The following is a 24952-nucleotide window of genomic DNA, read 5'->3' as shown; positions in this document are numbered from 1 at the left end:
TAAAATACAAAAACATGATAGCTTTCCATTTTTATTTATTTTTTCCTCCAAATGTATTCTGTCTGTGCATAACAAACCAGTATTTTCTTTGGTGCCTTAAAAAAAAAAAAAAAACTATTAAGGCAACTATAACTCTAAATGAGTTTAGTAGTGCAGCAGCTCAGTACCGCAACTCTTGGTGGCATCACAGCAGCAATGCATGCCCCCCTCTTTCCAACAGAGCATCTGGGCAAGGTCCACACACACACAGTCAAAAACATCCACCAGGTTCAGGGTAGTAACCTGATGTCTCTCACACTAACCTCATCAACCACACATAAAACATAGCTGTGAGATGGTGGCAAGAGCAACCTGATGTGTTGGCAAGTACACATTCCTCAGACCAACAGTACAGGCAAATTACAATTCTGCAGCTAAATTGCGAAACAGACTACAGAAGGCTTGAGCAGAACTAACGCATTACACCATCTAGTTTGATGCAATCAAGTTTAAACAGGAAATCTAAGGACCTCATTTAAGTGTCTCTCTCCCCACATTTACCAACATTCCATTTATTCAGATTTACCTTGTTTTCAGGTAAAAGGTCTGCCATCACCATCAATAATACCAAAGCAGACCCAGAATAGATACTTATGGTACTAGATATTTTTCTTGCAGCAAAACAAAACAATTGGGAAAAGGTTGAGAAATTAAACTTTTTACAATGATCCCATTAAAAAACAATTGTCTTTATCAACCTGCCAGATTAAAAATAGACTGTACTGTTTCAGACAATTTATAAACATGTCGTGAAGACATTTTAGCCATTTTCCCAATTAAATAATGATGTCCCAAAAGCCAGGGTGGTGGGAGCTCAACTTTGTAAGGTGAGAGGTCAGGTCGCCTAGTATCACCATCTATGCTCAAAACAAAAGCATTATGGTAACTGGATAGACAAAGGGGTCTAATCCACAACCGGGTGTTGTGTTGTTGACCTACAATGAGGAAGGGATAGATTTGCCTGTCAAATGCAGCCTCTACTCAGTCTGGTTTCTTGTTGAGCAGGTTTCAGTTAAATGAGGTTGCCTGACACTGCATAAAATGTGTAATTTCTTTAGAATAACTTTCACAAGAATCATATAGTGAAAGTACAGAAAACCTGAGGGATCATTGTAACAAGTTGAGAAAGCAGAGGAGAAGCTGAGAGAATTAGCTCTGAGGGGCGTGCACATCATTTCCTGTACTTATCTACAGACCAAGGGCTTTGTAGAATGGCTGAGTAACAACAGTCAAACTCAGTTCATTCAGCAAATGGCAAGGGGAAAACTGAAACTCCCATGCACATAAGGAAAAACAAGGCAACCAGTTCCAAGTACACACAATTCTTAAAATTGTTTAGTGACAAGACAAACACATTCTCTTGACAATGGCATTTAAAAAGGTAGAGAAAGAACACCAATAACCTCACTTTCAACCTAAAAATATACTGTTTATTCTAAGTTACTCTGAGCATGTGTTATGTATGACAGGCGAAATAGAAGCGTCACTAAAGGCTAATACTGCGTTGTAATTGTTGTTTTGTCATCCAAACTTGTAAAATAAGATTATAAAAACAGGAACATGGTATATGTACATAATTACACAGTAAAAAAAAAAAGTAGTGGAGTATAGGATTTTTTTTTTACTGTTGATTTGATTAGCTATTTTTTACAAGATCATGAGCATTGAAAAAGAAATTCTGCCAAGTCAGGGAAAAAAACAATGACAAAGAAAACAAAAATGTTCCCATTGGAAGTGATCTGGCGCATTAACGAACACAATCATAACTTAAGGTTGGAAATTATGCAGCCAAGAACCACAGGCCCATATCACAACGTCCGTTTTTTTCCTTTGATGTATTCCCCTCCTTCGGTATGTTGGCATGGGGTTAGCAGGCTACATCCACCTTCCAACCCCTTCTCCCCCCCCCCATCACGAGTGGGCACTTGTTCTCTCCTCCCCTGTTATGGGGTGCAGGCAGCCCTAGGCTCACAGGATGACGTAGGTGAAGAGGGCCATGATGGCAGCGCTGATCAGGCCTGAAATGGGCACAGTAACAAACCAGGCCAAAAAGATGTTCCGGAACAGACGCCAGTCCACACCCTTCCTGGAGCGCAGCCAGCCAACCGCTACCACAGAGCCCACCTGGCAACACACAGACCTTTGTTAACCAATTAGAATCCATGACCCATTAAGAAGAAATGGTCAACACTCCCCTGACAGTAGCAGACTGGATTCAGTTTTTAATCTTGGTTTGAGTGTAAAAAAAGAAGAACAAAGTGGAAATTAGAACCAGTTTGAACCACCAAATTCAGACATCCTGTTTACTGCTCCCTGCCTCCCACATTACTAAGGCATACTCCCCTTCATGTCTCTGCATCAGACCACAGTGTCTGAGTCTGAACAGCTTACCTTACAGTGGGTGGTGGAGACAGGCAAGCCAATATTGGAGGCAACCACAACGGTCAGGGCTGAGGCAAGTTCAATGCTGAAACCACTGAAGGGAAAGAAAACCAGGCTTGAGTCACCAGATGGTCCTGCCAATGTATGTCTCTAATTTCACAGATCGTGTGAAGTCTCATGTCTGTGGGGAATGTTATGCTATATGGGTGCCCATTTGAATGTTTGATTTAGTCAGTTCTGTGATGTCTGGCACATACCTGGAGGGAGTGATGGGGGTGAGGTCCTTGCCCATGGTCTGGATAACCCTGCGACCCCACACCCAGAGACCGAGGCAGATGCCAACTCCTCCGTACAACAGCAGCCAGATGGGTGTCGGGGCGCTGGAGTTAACTGAACCACTATTGTAAACCAACCACAGAGCTACCAAAGGACCAATGGCATTGCTGCAGGAGAAAAGAGACTGGGTTACTAAAATATTAAATCAGGTACAAAAAGCCCCCCTACATGAACACACTAACCCTATTGCTAGTCCAGAAATATAAAAAATATATATAGATTACTATTCATCCAAGATAGAACATCTCCCTACCTGACGTCGTTGCCTCCATGGGCAAAGGAGCCAAAGCAGGCAGTGAGGATCTGGAGAAACCTGAAAAGTTCAGAGACCTCAGGGCGGTCCCGGTCCTGCCTATCCTCCTCCAGAGAGCTGCGGCTGCTGCCAGCATCCTCCTCTCCCATCTCCAGAGTCACCTCTGCTTCCCCCATGCCCTCAGGAGCCCCGTGCTCAGCCACAGCATTGCAGTAGCTGGTGTAGCTGTCCATGCGTACACGCTTCTTCTTCTCTTCTGTACCCTTGTCCTCGCTGGCGTGGAACTCGCCCTCTTTGGGCCGGAAGTCCCCGTGCATGCCGATGATGGCCATGGTGTAAGAGGTGTAGCTGTTGTTGCGGCGGATGGGTCTGTCGCCAGTCTCGCCCATGCAGTCACCTACCTTGGCAAGGTGGAGCTTGTGCAGCAGGTCCTTGTAGAGGCCAGAGTCCTTGTGCACAGTGTGGTACTGGCTGTAACCATTGCTGGGGACGTGGGCTGGGCCGTTACTGAACTGCACATCATTACTGAACTGCACTTTTTGGACTGAATAAAAATATGTAAAAGTCAGTAACAGTGCAAGCAAGCTCTGTAGTCAGTGAGTCATGGAAAATGAATTACTTAATATTTACAGATTTATTTTATTTTTTATCCAATTTTCTCACTTTACCAAGGCAGCCATAACCTCCCCATGACTCACACTTACCATTCTCAGACTCCTTGCCTTCCTTATTGTCGCCATCATCAGAATCTCCAATGTCAAAGGTTACCCTGCGATCCTCTTGGGGAAGCTGGGAGGGGGAGTCTGGGTCAACGGGGGAAGGGGGTGAAGGGGGCTCCTCAGGGACAGGTTTCAGGATGGTACAGGGTACAGGTTCCTCCCTCAGCTCCCTCTTATCCATCAGTGGACTCTCAGAGGGGCTGGAAGACTTGATTTTTCCTGGAGGGGAACAAGATGGAATTAGACTGCCTGGGCCAAGTCCAAACACAAATACAGTACAGTAAGGGAACATGAGATGGGACTAGGGATGTGCATCTTCCCCTTTCAAGACGATTTGATACATGGGCTCCGATACAGGATTGGTACATTTTAAACAATCGTTTTGGACTGATTTTGTCAAGAGCGAAACCTCTCGCAACATCCACTCAGACCAAATCAAAGTTACCCGTCACATACACCGAATACTTTTCACCTTACAGTGAAAAGCTTACTTACAGGCCCTAACCAACAGTGCGATTTTAAGTTAAGTTTTTTTTTAAAGAAAGAAAAAAAGTATTAGGTGAACATTTGATAAGTAAAGAAATAAAAACAGTAAAAAGACAGTGAAAAATAACAGTAGCGAGGCCATGTACAGGCACTGGTTAGTCAGGCAAATTGAGGTTTAATATACATGTAGGTATGGTTAAAGTGACTATGCATATAAACAGTGTCCGAGCTGGAAAAAACAGGCGCAGTGATTATGGTCATTGTTGTTAATTACCACATTTACGCGGTGAACTAGGTTGAATATTTGTTTAATGAAAACTACAACTCTTCAACCCAGCGTACAACATAATTCATGAGTCAAGAACTATTTGATTTCTCTGGAGAAACGGGCACGTTGGGCTCACAAAAACAAACTAAATGGAATTCAAGTGAGTGAACAGACATTGATTATAAAAAATTAACATGTTTCCCTCAGCACCATGAAATTATCAATTTCCCCCTGTATATTAAAAAAACAAAACACCATATGCACAGATTGGATTTACACAAACTACAAAAATTATTGCCGATTGTGAACCTGAACAATAAAATTAAATCTATTGTAAGCAGGTATAGCCCGATGAGTAGTCTCCGGTAGCGTACTTCTATTCCAGTAAAACAATTCAACAGCGCATAGATAACAAAAAAAATTGCCACTCAACTAATAAAGCTCAATGTCACACAGGCCATTTTAGTGTTTGAATGCTGAAGGTGACATGCACATGTGGAATACCAGGAACAGGCTGCCTACCTTGCATTAGTAAGCGTGCGAAGCTGGGCGCAGTCTGACTAGGCTACTGATGGTCCCTAGGGTTGTTCGGCATGCAAAATGATTTGTCGATCAATGACTGTCAACACAGTTACATGCTTAGCTCGTCACCAAAGGAGAGGATGCACCAGTTGTCACAAAATATTAGTTATTTTCGAAAGAGTAATATGAGCAACAAAATGTGAATTGTAACTTGTGTATACATTTTCTGACCGATGCGTGCTACATTTGGAACGGTTTGGGGTCCACGGACTGATGCAGTTGTATCTTAAAAGTTTTGAACCGAGGACCAATGCGCACCGTTACATCCCTAAAGAGCACGTATGCACGTATGGCTCTTATACGCCTCAGCATTTAAGGTTCACATAGGAATTGCATAACCAGGGCTAATTTCACTACACCTGCAATAACATCTGCTAAATAGGTGTATATGACCAATAAAATTTGACAATGACGTGTTTATATTTACATTGTGCTACCGACTAAAACCTTCACAGGCAGGCCTAACATGGTCTGAGATGTATTTTATTTTACTAGGCAAGTCAGTTAAGAACAAATTCTTATTTTCAATGACGGCCTAGGAACAGTGGGTTAACTGCCTGTTCAGGGGCAGAACGACAGATTTGTACCTTGTCAGCTCGGGGATTTGAACTTGCAACTTGCAACCTTTCGGTTACTAGTCCAACGCTCTAACCACTAGGCTACCCTGCCGCCCCATGCATTATGTATCATGCATTACTTTATTGCTTCAGACCAAATCAGATACTCAATGCAAACATATGGCCACTGCGTGGTCATCTGATCATTTGTCTGCTACCTAGCCAGTTGACCTGATTGCATCAGCAAAACTTTCCCAGAGACACTAGTCGTTTATTTGACTAGAGCCACATCAGTCGAGTCACCCGCACAGTCTTAACCCTGTGATGCAGTGCTAACATCGCGTCAATGCCTTAAGTCAACCCATGGCTATTCTAGTCAAGGAGGTAAAGGCCCATTAGTGGATCGCTATGATCCAATTAGGCTGCCTCTGTCTGATGGACTAGAACCATCCCAGACAGTTCATTCATGGTCAGCCAGATTGACCTCAGCATCCCATGCATTTCCCCTTTCACAAGATGCACCATTGGCCATTTATAGTAAAGTTAAGATAAAGGGAGGCTATTTAAGAAAGGGTTTTTAACTTAAAATCCTGGCTTTCAGAACATCATGTGACGCGATTGACTTGCACTATTATCAGAAGGGTCTACTTTTGACCAGCACAACTATCCGCCTGCATTTTAAGCTCAATATCAATTTAAAGCAGATTAGTAGAAAACAGTCTGACCTTAGAAGTTGTCATTTTTGGGTTCGAAGACTAATCACCACAGAATTAATGTGTAAAAGAAAAATATCTGCTGCCCTGAATGAATTTGCTGGATCAAACAATAGGCATAAATGAGAGGCCAGACACGTGCAGTATTAAAATGAACATTTCAGTTTGTCTACTTAATCTCCAGCACCACCCCAACATGTGTAAATATCACATGTTTTGTATAAAAAGGACAGAAAGGTAAGAGTTTCCAATGACATCAAGCAATTAGATCATTAGTAGGCAATGCCTACCCATAATTGGTTAAATATCTAACTTTTATTCCACCATATTTTCTTTTAACTAAAAAAACAAGCCATTTTCACACACAGTATAAGTTAATGTTGGGGTCACCCTGGAGATGAAAATGTAGTTGAAAAATTGTGAAATTTCCCTTGAATCCCTGACACTTGTTCAGTGCCTAATGCAATGCAGCAATCTAACTACACTCAAAACTTATTTACCAAAATAAAACAATTTATAACAAGGGTGCCAAAACAAAAGAAAAACTAAATTGAGACTTACGTTCAATCTTCTTCTTGAGACGTGGGCAAACAATGAACCAGACCAACAGGGCGGTAAGCACACCACAGGTCAAAGAGATGAGCAGTGTGCCCCACCATGGGACCTTGTCAAATCCAAGCACTGGAGTAACAGAAGGGGAAACGGAGAGAGGAAAGATAGTTTTGAAAAACAAGTCAGCAGGCACTACCTTCCTAAAGAATAAGAAAACAGTTGGCATTGTGTCTAAGTGGTAGAACTACAAAAGCCTGTTCTTATATTTACATTACAAAATGTTTCTAAATTATATGTTGAGTACAGAGAAAAAAAACATTTAAATGTAGACGGTAAAATGATAGAATGATCAATTGGAAGCAAATTCTTCGATTAATTGCACATGGTCATATTTCCAGGGAAAAATTAAGTACGACCTCAAACACATACACCACCACTAGCTACAAGGATGAGCCACAGCAGTTACGCAATGCCGCATGGAGGAGAGCATGTGAATGACAAGGGATGTCACAGCGACCCAAATGGACCCCTGCCTCCAACTGCACATGGACAGTGAGTGATTGCCTTAGAAGGCTAGAGGACTTGGGGAGGAGATAAAAATTTTAAAAAAAGAGGCCTTCAAATTTACTTTAACAGTGTCCGCTGAAGCATTAAGGGCATCGGGTGCCAAGCCTGCAGTAGTGTGTGTGAGGTTGTCAACGTAGTCTTGTGCATGCTGTTGGCAGGGAGGACCATTACAGATCCCCCTTGGGGAACAGCCGCCAGCGACATTTTGGAGAGTTAGCAACATGGTCAGAGTAAAAAAAACAACAAGTGCTGCGTGAAAATTCAAGTTGACCTTGACCACGCGTAATATAAATAAATAACTCTAGACTGGGATTTGAACAAACAAAAGGAAATGAAGGCCAAGGCCCAGAGACAACAGTGAGTTTGTGTTGGTTACAGGGCAGAGTGTGCCATGCGCTCTCCTGTGTAGTCTACTGACTCACCCTCACATTCGGTGAGAGAAGACTACAGGCCGTGGCACATTAGCAATGTGTATTTAGTTACGCAACAAACTCACCCGCCTCCAGGAAGAGGGAATGAGAAGGGGGTGATATAATTTATCTTTCACGAACGGCTGAGGCTTCTTTCATTAGACTAGTCTCGAATGGCTGGCTGTGGGACAGCCCAAAACAGGTGCGGCCGGTAGACATTTGTTGGGGGGGGGGGCTGGTGCCAAATTAAGAGTGGGCAAAAAGTGGCCCCCAAAGAGGAGAGAATGGAGTCTGTATTATTCAGTATGTGCAAAAGAACATTTCCATGTTGATGGCCTTTTGTGAATCACATCTCCAGAGACTTTATTTATTTATTTTTAAAAGCACCAACCCAGTCATTTTAAAACTGAGCCACACAAAGGGGCGTCTACACCACAGCTTACGCAGTTGGATGAATTAGGGCTCAGGAAGTGGAATTTAACCACGTCTGCGTTCCAAACCCCTCCCGTGTAACCTCTGCATCCCGTGGCCTACTTTACACAATAACATGGTTTGTTGTCATTTTCCAGCAGCGGTTCAGCCCCATCCCTCATGGCAGCAACAGTTAAATAACCATTTATGACTCATTGTATATTTAGGCTGGTGGCTTTGGCCAATTATCCTCTTCATTGTCCCCGTCTGTGTCACTCCTACAAACTAGTTGAATAAACCAAATGTTGACAGACTGAAAAAAGTAACAATGAAGATACGTTTGTTAAAGGTTTTGCACTCAGCTTTTCCTAACTGTACGAAGATAAAGTTGGCTACTCAAACTATTTCAGCGGCACTAACTTACTGTTGCTTGCCTATTAGGGTCTAATTAAGCTACAAGGCCTGAGAGGGTGTGGTATACTGGGCATATACCACAAATCCCCAAGGTGCCTTATTGCTAATATAAACTGGTTAAAAACGTAATTAGAAGAGTAAAAAATAAAATGTCATACCCCTGATATGTCTGATACAGCACAACTTTCAGCCAATCAGCATTCAGGGCTCAAACCACCCAGTTTATAATTAGTAATTTGAAGTACCATACACACATGTATTCTGAATCACAGGTCAGTTTAATAAACCCCTTCTCTGCTTCTCCACTGTTATCCGCATTTCTATTTTACTGATTTCTGTGTGTCCCCTAAGCAACCAAGCCACCAGCCATTTGTTTTTCAAAGGGGAACCGAAGCAGAAAATGTACATTCCAGCTAACGCATACTGAAATGCAGGGACATGGGGGGTGTCCACTGGATCCCTCTTTTTTTTTTTGAATGGATGGATGGATGGATGTTGTTTGAAAGTACACAGTTGGTAGTGAAAGTCAGGCAGGTTATGTAAGTGAAGAAATAAATTAGATTTCTGTAACAAGACCAGTATTTGCTTGGTTCCAAAAATCAAATGTAGTCAATGTTGACATGGTCATATACATTGAGGACTTTGACTTTTCTTCTGTTGGCGAAGCGTTTCAATCTATGGCCCTTCTACAGGGATCAACTAGATTCAGCCGCACTCTAATTAGCAGACTACAAATTGATCGCAAGAAGCCCAAACAGATCATTTGACTAAAACACTTTAAAAACCTTCCTCAGGTTTGTATACGATCACACGCCGCTATTATGCATGGTTATACTTCAGAACAGATTTCCAAAATCCAAGTCACTTGTAGCTGATGTGGGTTTTTTAAAGTCTATTGTACAAAAATACACACATGCCAAATACACAAATTTTGCACAGAAAACATGGGGCACAAATAAGTTATCCACGGGACGGATCGCAAGTTGGGAAACCTTGCGTTACAGCACAGCTTCTGAATGACTGACTAGAACTTCGCTAAAATGAAGAGTCAGGGTGATTAAGGTCTCTCCTCAAAATGATCCTCTTGACCTATTGCCAGAGTTAATCACTTTTCACTAGTTCCAACTGGGGTCTCTGGCACTAGGATTGGCTATATTGTGTATAGGAAAGTCATGTTACATTGTTTGTGCTTTTACACCTCCATGTTAAAGTAAAACCAGAGGAACATGTGGTTCTAAAACAGGAGGCAAAATGTACAGTTCTGTTTTGACTCCACCCCCCTCAATCACCCATTGAATTTAACACGGGCTGTATTAGACTAGCAGATTAGTCACCACTACACGGTTTTACAACTTGGGGTAGAAATGCAGCAAAAAAAAATATATTTTTGGTGTTAACCATGACTTATTCTGCGATTACAGTGGTTCCCCCAAGGACAAAATATTTAATGAGAGCACACAGCTGAAATGTGTTCTGAAATAGTATAACCCACTTAGATACATTGCACCGGAATGATCTGTGCAAAAAATAAAAATGGGGGAAGAGACTAATCATGGACTCCGGTCTCATTTTGAATTCTTAAATTCAGCCACTGGCATTTTAAAGTATTCAGACCCCTTGACTTTCCACAATGTTACATTACAGCCTTAAATCTAAAATGGATTAAACTGTAGTTTCACTTCCCATCAATCGACACAGCACCCCATTAATGACAAAGCAAAAACAGGTTTAGAAATTGTTGCATAAATTATTATTTTTTAATTCTGAAATAACACATTTACATAAGTATTCAGAACCTTTACTCAGTGCATTGTTGAAGCACCTTTGACACCGATTAGACTGGAGTCTTTTTGTGTATGACGCTACAAGCTTGGCACCCCTGTATTTTTCTCCCATTCCTCTCTGGAGATCCTCTCAAGCTCTGTCAGGATGAAAGAGGAGCGTCGTTGCACAGCTCTTTTCAGGTCTCGCCAGATGTTCGATGGGGTTAGAGTCTGGCTGGGCCACTCATGGACATTGAGACTTGTCCCGAAGCAACTCCTGCATTGTCTTGGCTGTGTGCTTAGGGTCGTTGTCCTGTTGGAAGGTGAACCTTCGCCCCAGTCGGAGGTCATGAGCAGGTTGTCATCAAGGCTCTCTCTGTACTTTGATCCGTTCACCTTTCCCTTGACCCGGACTAGTCTCCCATTCCCTGCTGCTGAAAAACATCCCCACAGCATGATGCTGCCACCAGGCTTCACCATAGGGATGGTGCCAGCCTTCCTCCAGACGTGACGCTTGGCATTCAGGCTTTCAACAGACCAGAGAATCTTGTTTCACATGGTCAGTCCTTTAGGCACCGTTTGGCAAACTACAAGCGGGCTGTCATGTGCCTTTTACTGAGGAGTGGTTTCAATCTGGCCACTTTATCATAAAGGCCTAATTGGTGGAGTGCTGCAGAGATGGGGAGAACCCTCCAGTAGAACAACCATCTCCAGAGGAACCCTGGAGCTCTGTCAGATTGACCATAGTATTTTTGGTTACCTCCCTAACCAAACCCACCCCCCCATCCGATCGCTCAGTTTGGCCGGGCGGCCAGCTCTAGGAAGAGTCTTGGTGGTTCCAAACTTATTCCATTTAAGAATGATGGCAGCGATTGTGTTCTTAGAGACCTTCAATGCTGCAGAAATGTTTTGGTATCCTTCCCCAGATCTGTGCCGACACAATCCTGTCTCGGAGCTCTACAGCCAATACCTTCAACATCATGGCTTGGTTTTTGCTCTGACATGCTCTGTCAACTGTGGGACCTTATATGGACAGCTGTGTGCCTTTCCAAATCATGTCCAATCAATTGAATTTACCACAGGTGGACTCCAAGTTGCAGAAACACATCAAGGATGACCAATGGAAACAGGATGCACCTGAGCTCCATTTCAAGTCATAGCAAAGGGTCTGAATACTTATGTAAATAAGGTATCTTTAAAAAAAAAAAAATTTAATCAATAAATCAGCTAACATTTCTAAAAAACAAAAAACATTTTTGCTTTGTCATTATGAGGGATTGTGTGTAGATTGGTGAGGGGGCAAAAACAATTGAAACCCTTTTAGAATAAGGCTGTAACGTAACAAAATGTGGAAAATTGAATGGATCTGAATACTTTCCGAATGCATTGTATAACATGAGGAAGTGACTGACCAGGTGTGGCTAAAGATCAGGATTAGCCTCGTAATAAGCTGGCTCCAGTTACAGGCAGTGGCCAGAGTCTAAAAGTGTGCCAGTACGTGTAAGGATACACGTCCTCCTCAGTGTGTGCGATTACAGTAGGCCAACATGTCAGTATGTAATATCTGGATCTACTATTAAATCACTCTCTGATCTCTTCTCAGTTGTGTGGGAATTCATTGAACAGCAGGATTCCTGGAATGCAATCGCTGTATGGAACTTCATGTGAGGTACCCCAGACTAAAATGTCCCCACGTACAGGAGACTCACACGTAGGTGTGACTGACATAACAGTACAGTATGTGACTGATTGCATGTGATCTCCTCTGAGTGTGCATTAATACACAGTGCATACTCTGGCCTATAGCCTTCATTTAATGGCCCAGGCCAGTTGACTTCTTGAACTGTTCGGTCCTGTAGGTAGAAGAAAACAAAAAGGAGCAAAGGTTGCTCATTTAATAAGAGTTGCAAAACCTAAAAAGTGAACAATATAGCAGACCTAAACATTTGCAGTGCTCTCAATGACACTATTGAGAATCAAAAGACTGCCAATGGCCAAGTTAACTTCCATTTTTCCTCCTCCGTGTGGGAAAGGGACAGACATTGAAGTAAGAGAAACCTATTTCCAGCTCTGTTGTGCAGTGCTCCTCTCTGCAATTTCATTCTGTTATGACCCACACCACACTCAAGAAAAGTGCCAAAACACAACAGGTTAAAATAAACAGGCCTTCTCTGAGAACAGTAAACAGTTTGGAAAAAGTGTGGGGATCCGGTTGGCTGGTTGAGGGAGCAGTTTATTTTAGTCCGTGGCTGCAGGCATGCAAGGTGAAGGCAGAGTGTGCCAACGATACTCACTTGGAGCTCCAGTGAAGATGATGGAGAACAGGTTGATCATCATGGTGACAGCATAGAAGACAGGCAGGGCCTTCAGACCGTTGGGCACGGGGTCTTTCTGCAAGGAGACAAACAGAACAGTCAGAAACACTATACTCTCTGTTGTACTGTCAGGTTACATTTGATGGCAGAAAAGGGTTGTAGGTAAATTTGATATGAATTGATGGCCCGTGAGATTACATGGACAGTGACACTTCTTTCCAAAGAACAAGGAATGGCTTTATTCTAATGACCTTGCTTGGGACATCATTTAAGGTCTGGCACATAGCCAACAACAATTTCCAACAGGAAGCTTCATACAATTTGTAAGGACATCTAGACTTAGATAAGTGAATTTTACTCAGCTTACCTTGTGCAAGATGAACATGCGTACAAAGTAGAAAAGGACACCTGACATGATGCCAGACAGAAGGGGGGAGAGGAACCAGGAGACAACTGCGGAGATTAGAACAATTAGCATTGCACCGTGCTCTCAGGAAGAACACCAGACACTAGCACCGAGCGATTAGTGTTTTAAACGTTAAATGCATTATGAAACTAAAAATAGATTTTTAAAGGGAATTCCAGACCCAAAAGAGTGAACATTCAATTGCTATAACATAGAAAATATTCCATTATCTGTCAGGTCCACATTAGGTAGACAGCAATAAAAATATTACTATGAAATAACAATGTTGCTTGTAATTATTTCATTTTTAACTGGTACTGTTTATATAGCTCCATTCTTGTGTACGTTATTTTATTCCTCGTGTTTGTTACTATTACATTTTTTAAACTGCATTGTTGAGAAGGTTCATAAGCAAGCATTTCACTGTAAAATGGCACACTAATACACATGTTCATTCCTTAATTAAAGTTCTCAGCTTAGGCTGGAGCAACCAGCAAGACAACGTCATCTCTGCTCCACATACGATATGGACTTTAGTCATCCTATTTAGCAAGGCTAGCCTGACTAAGTATGCTGCAGAGCAGTCTGACATTCATTTGACTAGTTCTTAAAAATTTATACGGCATACTTTGCGAACTGTCTATCCACCTCTCATCATTGTGTACATTCCTCTCTCATGTGTTCTGTGTGTATCCAACCTAACGTAGCAGGCGCCTCTGAGCCAGAAAGAACAGGTGCACAATGGTCATTGTCGTAAATGATCACGTTTCTGTGCTGAAATAGGTACAATATTTGCTTAGTGAAAACTACAACTCCCTCAGCCCACTGTCCAACATAGTTCTTGACTTCTTTCGTGAAGGATTTGATTTCTTTATTGAGAAACGGCACCTTGGGCTCACAAAAAACTAAATAAAAAAATGGACTTGGTCAATTATTTAACTGAAACAAAACTACATTTTGGTTCATCGCTTAGCACAACCAGACACTGGCATTACTTGTACAAACAACATGTCTGACTGGAAAACATGCAACATAACGCAGCAGTCTATTTTACTTAGACAATGATGATAACGTCAAAGTAAGCTGTGGATAACGGAAGCTACGGACTCACCAATCCGGAGGAGTTCCAGCCACCTGACCCCCTGTTGACCTCTGGCCACCAGAGAGAAGCCAATGGTAGCACCCACAATGCAGTGGGTACCTGAGATCGGCAGCTTGAGAAAAGAGGCCACCAACTGCCATACCGCAGAACCTGAGAATCAGCATAAAAGGCCAAAATCATAACTTGAACAGGGAGCGACAAAGCATTGTTTCAACATTACATACAAGTAAAAACATTTTACAAGAAATCCAGATGGCATAAAACCCATGTTCTTACATACAAATGTATTACAAGACCCTTTTTGTAACACTCACCAAACATGGCACTGACAGAGCCAGCCATCAGCACGTGCTCAGAGCCGTTGTACATGCCAACGTCGATGATGCCCTTGCGGATGGTCTCGCTGACCTTGGCTCCCAGAAGCACAGAGCCAACGGTCTCAAAGATAGTGGCCAGGATGCAGGCCTGCCGCAAGGTGACCACTCCAGAGCCCACTGCCGTGCCAAACGAGTTCGCCACGTCATTGGCCCCCACAGAAAAGGCTAGGATGAAGGCGATGATAAAGCCAACTATGAGGAGCCACATGTAGTCTGTCAGTGGTCCACCAGTGACCTGGGCCATTATCCCTAGTGTGGTGCCCGTCAGGGTGAGGGTGGCGAGAGTTGTCGAAACCATTGTGCGTGATTGATTTCTCTAAAGATTGATTTGCTTCACAATATAAGGGAATGTATATGAAAATAGATGTGATGTTCACAAACAGCAAAATTAAATGAGGTATCAATGTGTGTATACAGTAACTTCTCTTCAAGACCCTAACCAGTAGGGGTTTGAGGGTTAACTAAACTCACTGGGTGTAGCCTATGAGTTGTCCCTGACTGAACAGAAATAAATTATGGTGAAGTAAAGTGTGGGCGTATTGCTATCCTGTAATTTTACTATCTTTGTTAGGGTTTCTTTGGCTCTGGGCTATCATGCGGACTAAACGGTCACCCATTGTTCAACAGTCAATGTAGGTGAATGGCAGAACATCCTGAAAGACAACAGTTGGAGAAAGTCTTAGTTATGTAAACACTTCCAATCGAAAACAAAATTAGTTCTTCCAACTTCAGCACATCAGTGTGCCTCAGAACACATCCATTCATGACTATACAATAGGAGTCAGAGACCTGCTGCTGGTCAATTTATGTTAGTCGAATCCTACAACGGCAACTAGGGTTCAACTCGTGAAAAAAAGCATAACATAACAACACCACTCCACGCTTGGTTAAAACTTTAGCAAAACTACTCAAAATAGCAGTCTGACCATGTCCTCCCTTTTATATAAATTAAAAAAGGGTGGCCAGGCCATTTAATTATGGGCAATAAATAAGAATCAGTATGAAAACATTTTTTTTTTTTTTTTACATCAACCTTTGCTCTGTCAAGCATAAATACAACTACCTAGTTAGCAAACTATGAGCTGCCTGTGTTTCACCTTTTGTATTAGCTACTTTACGACACTGAGCCAACTTCCTTCCTATTATCATGTCTCGCTGTGCAATGACAATGGTTACCGTACAGACTGGCTTGCCTGACAAGATAAGCCAATAAAGGAAGCCATTTTGGGGATGCACTCGTAGGAAGAGAAATCACCAAAGCTAACTTTAGCGAGATCACATAACAGAAATTGCCAACGTAACGTAGCAGAACATTGATATACGACGATGCAATACACACACACACACACAAGTTCGCTAGATATACATTTAACATGGTTAACAGTCATCCAAAGTTTGCCAGCTACCGAGAAATCTAACGTTAAACGACGCACATCACGTGTCATTCATTCAATCTTGACTTGCACTAGCAACACGACCCATGTCTAACGTTAGCTAGCCATCCACATTGATGTGTCTATGCGCTAGTTCACACATGTAATACTCAATAAGTCATGCTAGCTAGCCATATTAACAAGCCATGTTTCGTAATCGCTATATAATTGTTAACGTCGCTGCGTTAATTATTCTAATGAATGATATTAGCTTTGTTAGCCAAGCGAGTAACGTTACGGCTAACAGCTAGTCAGCGCTTGCTATCTGATTTCATAATCATCACGATGTAACGTTAACCAACGTACTGTCGATGTGATGGAAATATTCCCATAGTAACTTAGACATTTTGTTAACGTTAGTTATAGGGATGTTTATCATGTACTAACTAGTAAGTTACCTAGTAATAAGTCAGTCAAAGTACTTAATACGAGCAAACGTTAGTTACACATTGAAACCGCACTGTTTTACAAACGTAACAAATAACAATTTGTGAATTTGAAAATAATGACAAGTTTAACTTACCACACGTCGCAAAAGTAGTCAATGATGAAAAGGAAGACTAACAAATATAGAACCAGTGCGCGGGATCATGAAATATACAGTCACTGGAAACGATTCGTTTGAACTTCAACAAATTTAGCTAGCTTTGGAAAGCTAAATAACCATATGAACGTAGCTACTCTTTCCGTTCAGTTATATTCCTATAAATTCCGCGTAAAAACCAGGCGCATCAGCTCTTGATAGTTCCGGTAAAAGCTAGTTTTGATTGAGTCACGAGCCGGTGCTTGTCTTTATGGAGAATCAGAGGGTGGCGCTTTGGTTACACCCTTTATGCCCATACTGGATATACCTGTCAATCATCGAGCTACAACGTATCCTTATTATTCATTGATGACAATTTTCACTACTTGGTTGTGTGTGGCTCTTCATGGCACATTCCCACACAAAATGTAATGTCATAGATTGTAAAAACTCAAAAACAGGCAAGCAGCACATTTTCCAGTAGCATGTGGTAGGCCAAGTTGAACTAATTTCATCTTGCAGTGAGTGGAGTATCTTTTTCAAAGCTGCATCCCAAGATTTTTTTTGTTTGATTCTGAGTAAACAATGCATTATTTCCCGTGACTGCGGATTGATATGCTGATGTTGTTATGAATTCTCAATAAATTGTGTTGTGTTTTTAAAAATTAAATAAACTATTTTCCTCTGGGTTGATCTATATTTAAGCTCTGACTAATATTTATTCAAATCTTACAGTATTTGTCATTAAGTGTACAGTATAGTGGGGTGGCTAAACAGAAATTTCCATAATGACCGTTCATTTGATGATAAAAGCACCAAATGTTGCATCAAGGTTAATATGCCCCTTCCATTATGTATTCATTTTTATTCAACCTTTATTATGTGGGCCCAAAACAAGGGAGGGGATGTTCTGATCCGTGGTATACTGGATAAACAAATGTAAACACTGTTTATACAACTTTTTTTTATTTTTGCGCAAACATTTACTCACCAATCGTGGAAAATGAATTGAAAATATAGGAAGCGTTACTTCATTCATAGTGAGCGCCAGACATTGGCACTGCACTAGCTAAAGCATGTGGGCATAAATGCAGTTCAACAGCACTTGCTGCAAATATTGTGCATTGCCAAATTTTCTCCAACAGTGGTGTAAAGTACTTCAGTGAAAATACTTTAAAGTAGTACTTAAGTCGTTTTTAGGGTACGTTACTATTTATATTTGACAACTTTTACAATTTTTTTGATTGAAACTTGATTTAACTAGGCATGTAAATTAAGAACAAATTCTTATTTACAATGACGGCCCACACCGGCCAAATCCAGACGACGCTGAGCCAATTTTGCGCCGCCCTATGGGACTCCCAATCACGGCCGGTTGTGATATAGCCTGGATACATTCATGAAGAAAATAATGTACTTTTTACTACATACATTTCCCTGACATGTACTAGTTACATTTGAATGCTTACCAGGACAGGAAAATGGTCCAATTCACACACTTATCAAGAGAACATTGCTGGTCATCCCTACTGCCTTTGTAAATTATGTCTCAGTGTTGGAGTGTGCCCCTGGCTATCCGTACATTTTTTTGAAATTCAAATAGTTGGTGCCATCTGGTTTGCTTAATATAAGGAATTTGAAATGATTCATACTTACATACTTTTGATACTTAGGTATATTTGAGCACTTACATTTACTTTTGATATAAAACCAAATACTTTTGGACTTCTACTCGAGTAGAATTTTCCTGGGTGACTTTCACTTTTATTTAAGTAATTTTCTATTAAGGTATCTTTACTTTTACTCAAGTATGACAAATTAATGCTTTTTTCATGACTGTTCCCCTCTGCGTTCCCAGAGAGGGATGTCCAGAAAAATCTGTGCCACCGCTACTGCTTTCCTGTGTAAACATGGTTCTCCTGCCTTCCCAGTCTGACTCTAGTGACATTTTATCAGAACAGTCTGACATTTAGAAAATCTAAACAACTGTTGTGGGAGTTTGCATAATTTTTTATAATTATTAATAAAGGGATAGTTCACCCAAATTACAAAATTACATTGGTTTCCTTACCCTGTAAGCAATCTATGGACAAGGTATGACGGCAATCCATGCTTGGATTGCTGTCATACTGTAAAGGAGTGTGCATTCACTGTATGTTGCTTGTCATACAAAACTTATGATGTTTAATGGCAAATTATGTTGAACACCATAAGTGTATGGTTTCTGAAAGTACAGAATAAAGAGGAATGATTAGTAATTACAACAAAATATCTTGATATAACAATAAAACAACATTACAATAATGCAAAATAATAACTGCCATAAGAATAGTAGAGTATAGCTTTAGAATGAACAGGCCTAAGGCTTTAAGCAAGAGGCCAAAAAGGTGTCCATGTTAGAGGTCGACCGATTATGATTTTTCAATGCCGATACCGATTATTGGAGGACCCCCCCCCCCCCCCAAAAAAAAAAAAGCTGCTAACGATTAATCGGCCGATTTTTTATATATATTTGTAATAATTACAATTACAACAACACTGAATGACCACGTTTACTTCAACTTAATATAATACATCAATAAAATCAATTTAGTCTCAAATAAACAATGAAACATGTTCAATGTGGTTTAAACAATGCAAAAACAAAGTGTTGGAGAAGAAAGTAAAAGTGCAATATTTTCCATGTAAAAAAAGCTAACGTTTAAGTTCCTTGCTCAGAACATGAGAACATATGAAAGCTGGTGGTTCCTTTTAACATGAGTCTTCAATATTCCCAGGTAAGAAGTTTTAGGTTGTAGTTATTATAGGAATTATAGGTCTATTTCTCTCTATACCATTTGTATTTCATATACCTTTGACTATTGGATGTTCTTATAGGCACTATAGTATTGACAGCCTAATCTCGGGAGTTGATAGGCTTGAAGTCATAAACAGCACAATGCTTGAAGCACAGCAAAGAGCTGCTGGCAAATGTAGGAAAGTGCTGTTTGAATGAATGCTTACGAGCCTGCTGCTGCCTACCACCGCTCAGTCAGACTGCTCTATCACATATCAAATCATAGACTTAATTATAACATAATAACATACAGGAATACGAGCCTTAGGTTATTAATATGGTCAAATCCGGAAATTATCATTTTGAAAACAAAATGTTTATTCTTTCAGTGAAATACGGAACCGTTCCGTATTTTATCTATCAGGTGACATCCATAAGTCAAAATATTGCTGTTACATTTCACAACCTTCAATGTTATGTCATAATTATGTAAAATTCTAGAAAATTAATTATTGTCTTTGTTAGGAAGAAATGGAATTCACACAGTTCGCAACGAGCCAGGCAGCCCAAACTGCTGCATATACTGACTCTGTGACACAATTTCCCTAGTTAAAAGAAATTCATATCAGCAGGCATTTGTGTATTGATTTTAAAAAAGGCATTGATGTTTATGGTGCAACGACAGTGCTTTTTTCGCAAATGTGCTTGTTAAATCATCACCCATTTGGCGAAAAGGCTGTGATTCGTTGATAAATTAACAGGCACTGTATCAATTATATGCAACGCAGGACAAGCTGGATAAGCTAGTAATGTCAACTATGTGTAGTTAACTAGTGATTATGTTAAGATTGATTGTTTTTTATAAGATCAGTTTAATGATAGCTAATAACTTACCTTGGCTCCTTGCTGCACTCGCGTAACAGGTAGTCAGCCTACCACGCAGTTTCCTCGTGGAGTGCAATGTAATCGGCCATAATCGGCGTCCAAAAATGCCCATTACCGATTGCTATGAAAACTTGAAATCGGCCCTAATTAATCTGCCATTCCAATTAATCGGTTGACCTATAGTCCATATGCTTCCCAGCCGAAACAGTTCGGAAGAGTTTGTGCATATATTATGACATTTTGTGATGTTTCTGTTAGTTTTGGACTTCGTTAAGGGTTTTGTCAGCTGTTCGTGCAAACATTTTTTTTCTCAAGGCCAGCAAGTTTCTCAAGTTCAGGAGCCGAAATCTATGTCCCTTTGTTGGTGATTGGTCAACAATAGGGATTCTTCAATAAAGTCTGTCGTCATTCAACGAGAGACGACTCGTTTTCATACACATTTTATTCATTGAGAAATACAGCACCAAACATCTTAGCTGTAAAATTGAGCGACTAATATTGCCTCTGCAAAAACGTAAAAATTAATGACTGATTTCTTGAGTTATCTTAGACTAATTGTGACTATTTTGAGGACGTTTGAGACTGGCTACAGTGTCTCAAAATGGACCAACAGTACGATTGCCAATTCTCCAAAGCTATATTGGCATACAAGTTACACAGAAATAGAGGAGGAATGTTCATAAGCACATGGACAGAAAATAACACCATAAAGGTTATGAAAAAGACCTTGAGTGTCTGCAGTTATAACAAATAACATTACATACATTTGCTCTATACAGACACTGTTACGTACACCTCTAGGAAGAGGGAACGGAACACCCTGCTACAACTCAACTCCCCGTGGAGTGAAAGAGGTATGGGACTGTAGGTGCGAGTAAGGATGACAAAGGCAGAGAATGTATTCCTTCACACGGTAAATTTGGGGAAAAGGGCCTGGACGGAACCAAAGCAAAGAAAGTAAATGTCAAAGCCCTCTCTCCTAACTTACCTGCCTACCCACTACTTACCTAACTAGCACCACCTGGTGCACTAACCAAAATACAGGATGTGGTCCGCCCAGGTCTTACCTAGTGTGCATAGACAGCAAACTACTACGAGTTATGTATGCCTGCAGGCCTCTTGCCTATGCACTCCCTAGGTGCCTTCCCCTTCCCCCCTGGGAACAAATTAAACAGAATAATACAAACGTAAGTAATCAGTTTCAAGAATCAAAAACACTGCATCCTATTGGCACACGCATACCTCAGAAGTAGCGGCTACACAATACTTAACAAAAAAACTCTGAGCAACAACTAACACATCATTTACCCATCAGCTCTCTCTCGCTCAGCAGAACAATGGCAGGGTTTTTGTAAACATAGTGTAACAACCCTGGGTTTATAAGCACAGATATCTCAAGCATGCTTTTGGGGCACAGTCGACTTATGGCCAGATGGTCAAGGGTTCGAGACCTGCTCCCTGAAGTATAATCTAAAATAAGGACGCGCGACAACGAGGTTCTAGCTCCAGCCTGTTTATTAATCTAACCCTCGCATGTCCTACATAGGTACGGATACCCCCACGGGACATCCTACTACATCTTCCCCTCTCCCATGAACAAGAACTCAACATGCATAACCACTGAAGCATAACTGAAATGAAATTTGGAAACCAGTATTATTTGCTGGGTATGGTCCCCAACAGTATGTTTTCTCTTCACGTAACATAGTCTATCAGCCACTCTGGTGGCTTCACATCCCTTTTTGGGCGCGCTTGTGGCTCTGTGAGCATTCTCTTTCCTTCACCCTCTTTTTGTGCATTTTCTGTAGCCTCAGTCTGTGTGGCTGGTAGATCTGGAAGAGCTCTGAGGTGTGTTTTGTTCCTTCGTACCTCTTCTGAGCCTGTGTCCACCACATAGGAGCGTGGGGCATCCGCTTTCCTCAGCACTATTGCTGGTGTCTTTGAGTTTGTAATCCACAGATGTTGACCTTCGGTCTGCTCTGGCCTCTCCTTAGCACGGTGTCTCCGATTAAAGTCTCCAGTTTGCGTTTGTTTCAGACGTTTGTCCCTCTCAGCGAAGGCCTTCCAGGTAGGCCATCGGGGTTTAAGCTGAGCCAGCGAGACAGGCAATGGGGAACGCAGCCTCCTGCCCATCAGGAGCTCGGCAGGCGCCGGCCCATGATGCAGTGGTGTAACTCTGTAAGCTAACAGAGCCCTGTATAGATCCTTGTTCTTTTTCAGCAGTCCCGTGACTGTTTTCACAGCTCTCTCTGCCTCACCATTACTCTGTGCATGGTAGGGGCTACTGGTCACATGTATGAAGTCATATTCTGCGGCAAAAGCAGAAAAGGAGCTCGCAGAGAACTGGGGAGCGTTATCTGTAACCAGGACCTCAGCGACCCCTTGCCTGGAAAAACTAGACTTTAATCCATTGATAACACCAGCTGATGTGGTTATGGGTGTCTTTGATATTTCAATGTATCTTGAGTAGTAATCTACCACTAGCAGATAAGTGTCATTTTTCCAATCGAACATATCCGCCCCTACCTTTTGCCATGGCCGTTTTGGCAGCTCCGTTGCCATCATTGGCTCCGGATGACAAGGTTGACATTTTGTACAGACCTCACACTGGGCCACTAGCTTGGCAATCTGAGTACTCAGACCAAGCCACCACACTGACTGTTGAGCCCTCAGTCTGCATTTGGTTATCCCCATGTGTCCATCATGCACTCTGTCTAGCATTTCTGGTTGTAGAGTCTCTGGGATAACTATCCGTTGTCCTTTCATGAGAAGGTCTCCATTACAGTGGAAGTCACTTTGGTGCACCCAATAGTGCTTCAGCAGTTGAGGCAGTTCTTCCTGCCTGGGCCATCCCTTTTTGCATTGCTGCACTATCTGTTAGCAGATGTGGTCTCGTTGTTGCTCCTCTGCAATCTGCTGCAGTTTGGTCTGAGATGCAGGTAGACTGTCCCTTATTGCATTAATGGACACCTGTAACTCACCCTCTAAACATTGCTCCTCCTCTGATAATGGACGTTTAATTGGGGCCCTGGAGAGTGCATCTGCTGTGATCAGTGCCTTCCCTGGCACATACACCATCTTGTAAGTGAACCTCAGTAATCTGAGGCGGAAGCGCAGAACTCTGGGAGGCAAGTCGTCCAGTGCTTTTGTCCCTAACAGAGCCAACAGTGGTTTGTGGTCAGTCTCTGCTGTAAACTGCAGGCCAATAAGGTATTGGCTGAGCTTTTCACATGCCCATGTGATAGCCAACAACTCCTTCTCCACTTGAGCATATCTTTGCTCTGTGTCGGATAAGCTTCGGGAGATGTATGCTATTGTCGCCACTCCATGTTATCCTGCATCTGTGTGAGGATCACCCCTAGCCCAAAGGATGATGCATCTGCTGATACTTTTGTCTTAGCGTGGGGACGGTACTGGGCCAGCACTCTCTGTGAGGCCAGATCTCCTTTGATTTTGTCAAACGCTCCCTGTTGCATGTGACCCCATGACCAGTCATTCTCTTTGGCTAGTAAGTCTCTCAGAGGTTTGGTTGTATCTGAGAACTGTGGGAGGAACTTACCCACATATGTGGCCATGCCTAAGAAGGTCCTGACTTCAGCCACATTCTGGGGTCTGGGCATATCTGTGATGGCGCTGATCTTCTCTGGGTCCGGCTCTATTCCAGCTGCACTGATTTTGTGTCCCAAGAACAAGACCTCTGATTGTGCAAAAGTGCATTTTTCATTGAGTGTCAGGCCAGTCTCCTGGAGGCGGTTCAGAACTGCTGTGAGCCTTAAATCATGTTCTGCTCTGTCCCTTCTGCACATGAGCACATCGTCCACGTGGACTATGACGCCACTCAGCCCATCCAACAGCTGGGACATGCGTCTTTGGAAATGCTCAGGACCGGAAGTGATTCAAAATGGCAAAACATTAAAACAGTAATGGCCAAACGGTGTTATAAACGTTGTGAGTGCCCTACTCTCTGATGACAGTGGTATCTGCCAGAAACCTGAGCGGGCATCCAGCTTTATGAAGACTTGTGAGCCATCCAAATGAGCCAGTGACTGCTCCACTGATGGTAAGATGTGTCTCTCTCTGCAGAGTGCCTCATTCAATTTAGTCATGTCCACACAGATCCTTATTTCCCCATTGGCTTTTGGGACCACCACCATGCCTGCACACCAGTCTGTGGGACTCTCTATTTTAGACACTGCCCCAATTTCTTCCATCCTCCCCAACTCTTCCTTTACTCTGACCAATAAAGGGAAAGGCACCCGGCGGGGGGGTGGTAAGGGCATAGGGGACAGCATCCTCTTTCAGGTGGATTTTGTAGTCACCTTCTATCCTTCCGAGACCAGAACACACTTTTGGGAATTTCATTTTGAAAACCTCACCTGGGTCCTCCAGTTCGCTCACTCTCTCAATGAGTTGCAATGCTTCAATTGCTGGCAGCCCCAGCAACGGTCTGGCTAGAGAGTCAATGACGAAGACAGGCTGGATGGCACTTTTGTCTTTACTCTCCAGTTTAATCACCAAGTGCCCTACCACTGGTAAAATCTTATTACTGGGCCCGTACAGTTTTTTTTTTTGTAGAGAGCAAAGGGCCATCTCTGCTATAGCTATACAGCCTAGTTGGGATAGCTGTCACTGCTGCCCCAGTGTCTAGTTTAAATGACACAACCTCCCCATTGAGTTTAATGT

At 42.1% G+C, this 24952-nt stretch overlaps 1 protein-coding gene across 1 annotated transcript; it reads right to left on the bottom strand.

Moving 5' to 3' along the window:
- Window positions 1-18: 18 nt before the first annotated feature.
- LOC124007521 (sodium-dependent phosphate transporter 1-B-like) lies at window positions 19-16881 on the bottom strand. The gene is made up of 11 exons (XM_046318159.1): window positions 16609-16881; window positions 14590-15305; window positions 14285-14425; window positions 13135-13220; window positions 12747-12843; window positions 6897-7016; window positions 3715-3948; window positions 3011-3554; window positions 2679-2864; window positions 2431-2515; window positions 19-2163 (listed from the first exon to the last, which is right to left on the bottom strand). The coding sequence occupies exons 2-11, from the start codon at window positions 14948-14950 to the stop codon at window positions 2008-2010; spliced, it is 2010 nt and encodes a 669-aa protein (XP_046174115.1). The 5' UTR covers window positions 14951-15305; window positions 16609-16881; the 3' UTR covers window positions 19-2007.
- Window positions 16882-24952: the final 8071 nt, after the last annotated feature.

The sequence above is a fragment of the Oncorhynchus gorbuscha genome, linkage group LG20 (genome assembly GCF_021184085.1).
Source record: "Oncorhynchus gorbuscha isolate QuinsamMale2020 ecotype Even-year linkage group LG20, OgorEven_v1.0, whole genome shotgun sequence".
NCBI classification, from domain to species: Eukaryota; Metazoa; Chordata; class Actinopteri; order Salmoniformes; family Salmonidae; genus Oncorhynchus; species Oncorhynchus gorbuscha.
This window is presented reverse-complemented; position numbering and strand designations above follow the sequence as displayed.

What these genes read in the sequence shown, in the direction of transcription:
- LOC124007521 (XM_046318159.1), bottom strand. Translation starts at nt 14,950, where the DNA reads ATGGTTTCGACAACTCTCGCCACCCTCACCCTGACGGGCACCACACTA. An exon ending in CATCTTCACTGGAGCTCCAA is followed by an intron (nt 7,017 to 12,746) that starts GTGAGTATCGTT and finishes CTGTTACTCCAG; the next exon opens with TGCTTGGATTTGACAAGGTC. An exon ending in TCTCCACCACCCACTGTAAG is followed by an intron (nt 2,164 to 2,430) that starts GTAAGCTGTTCA and finishes GTGTGTTGCCAG; the next exon opens with GTGGGCTCTGTGGTAGCGGT.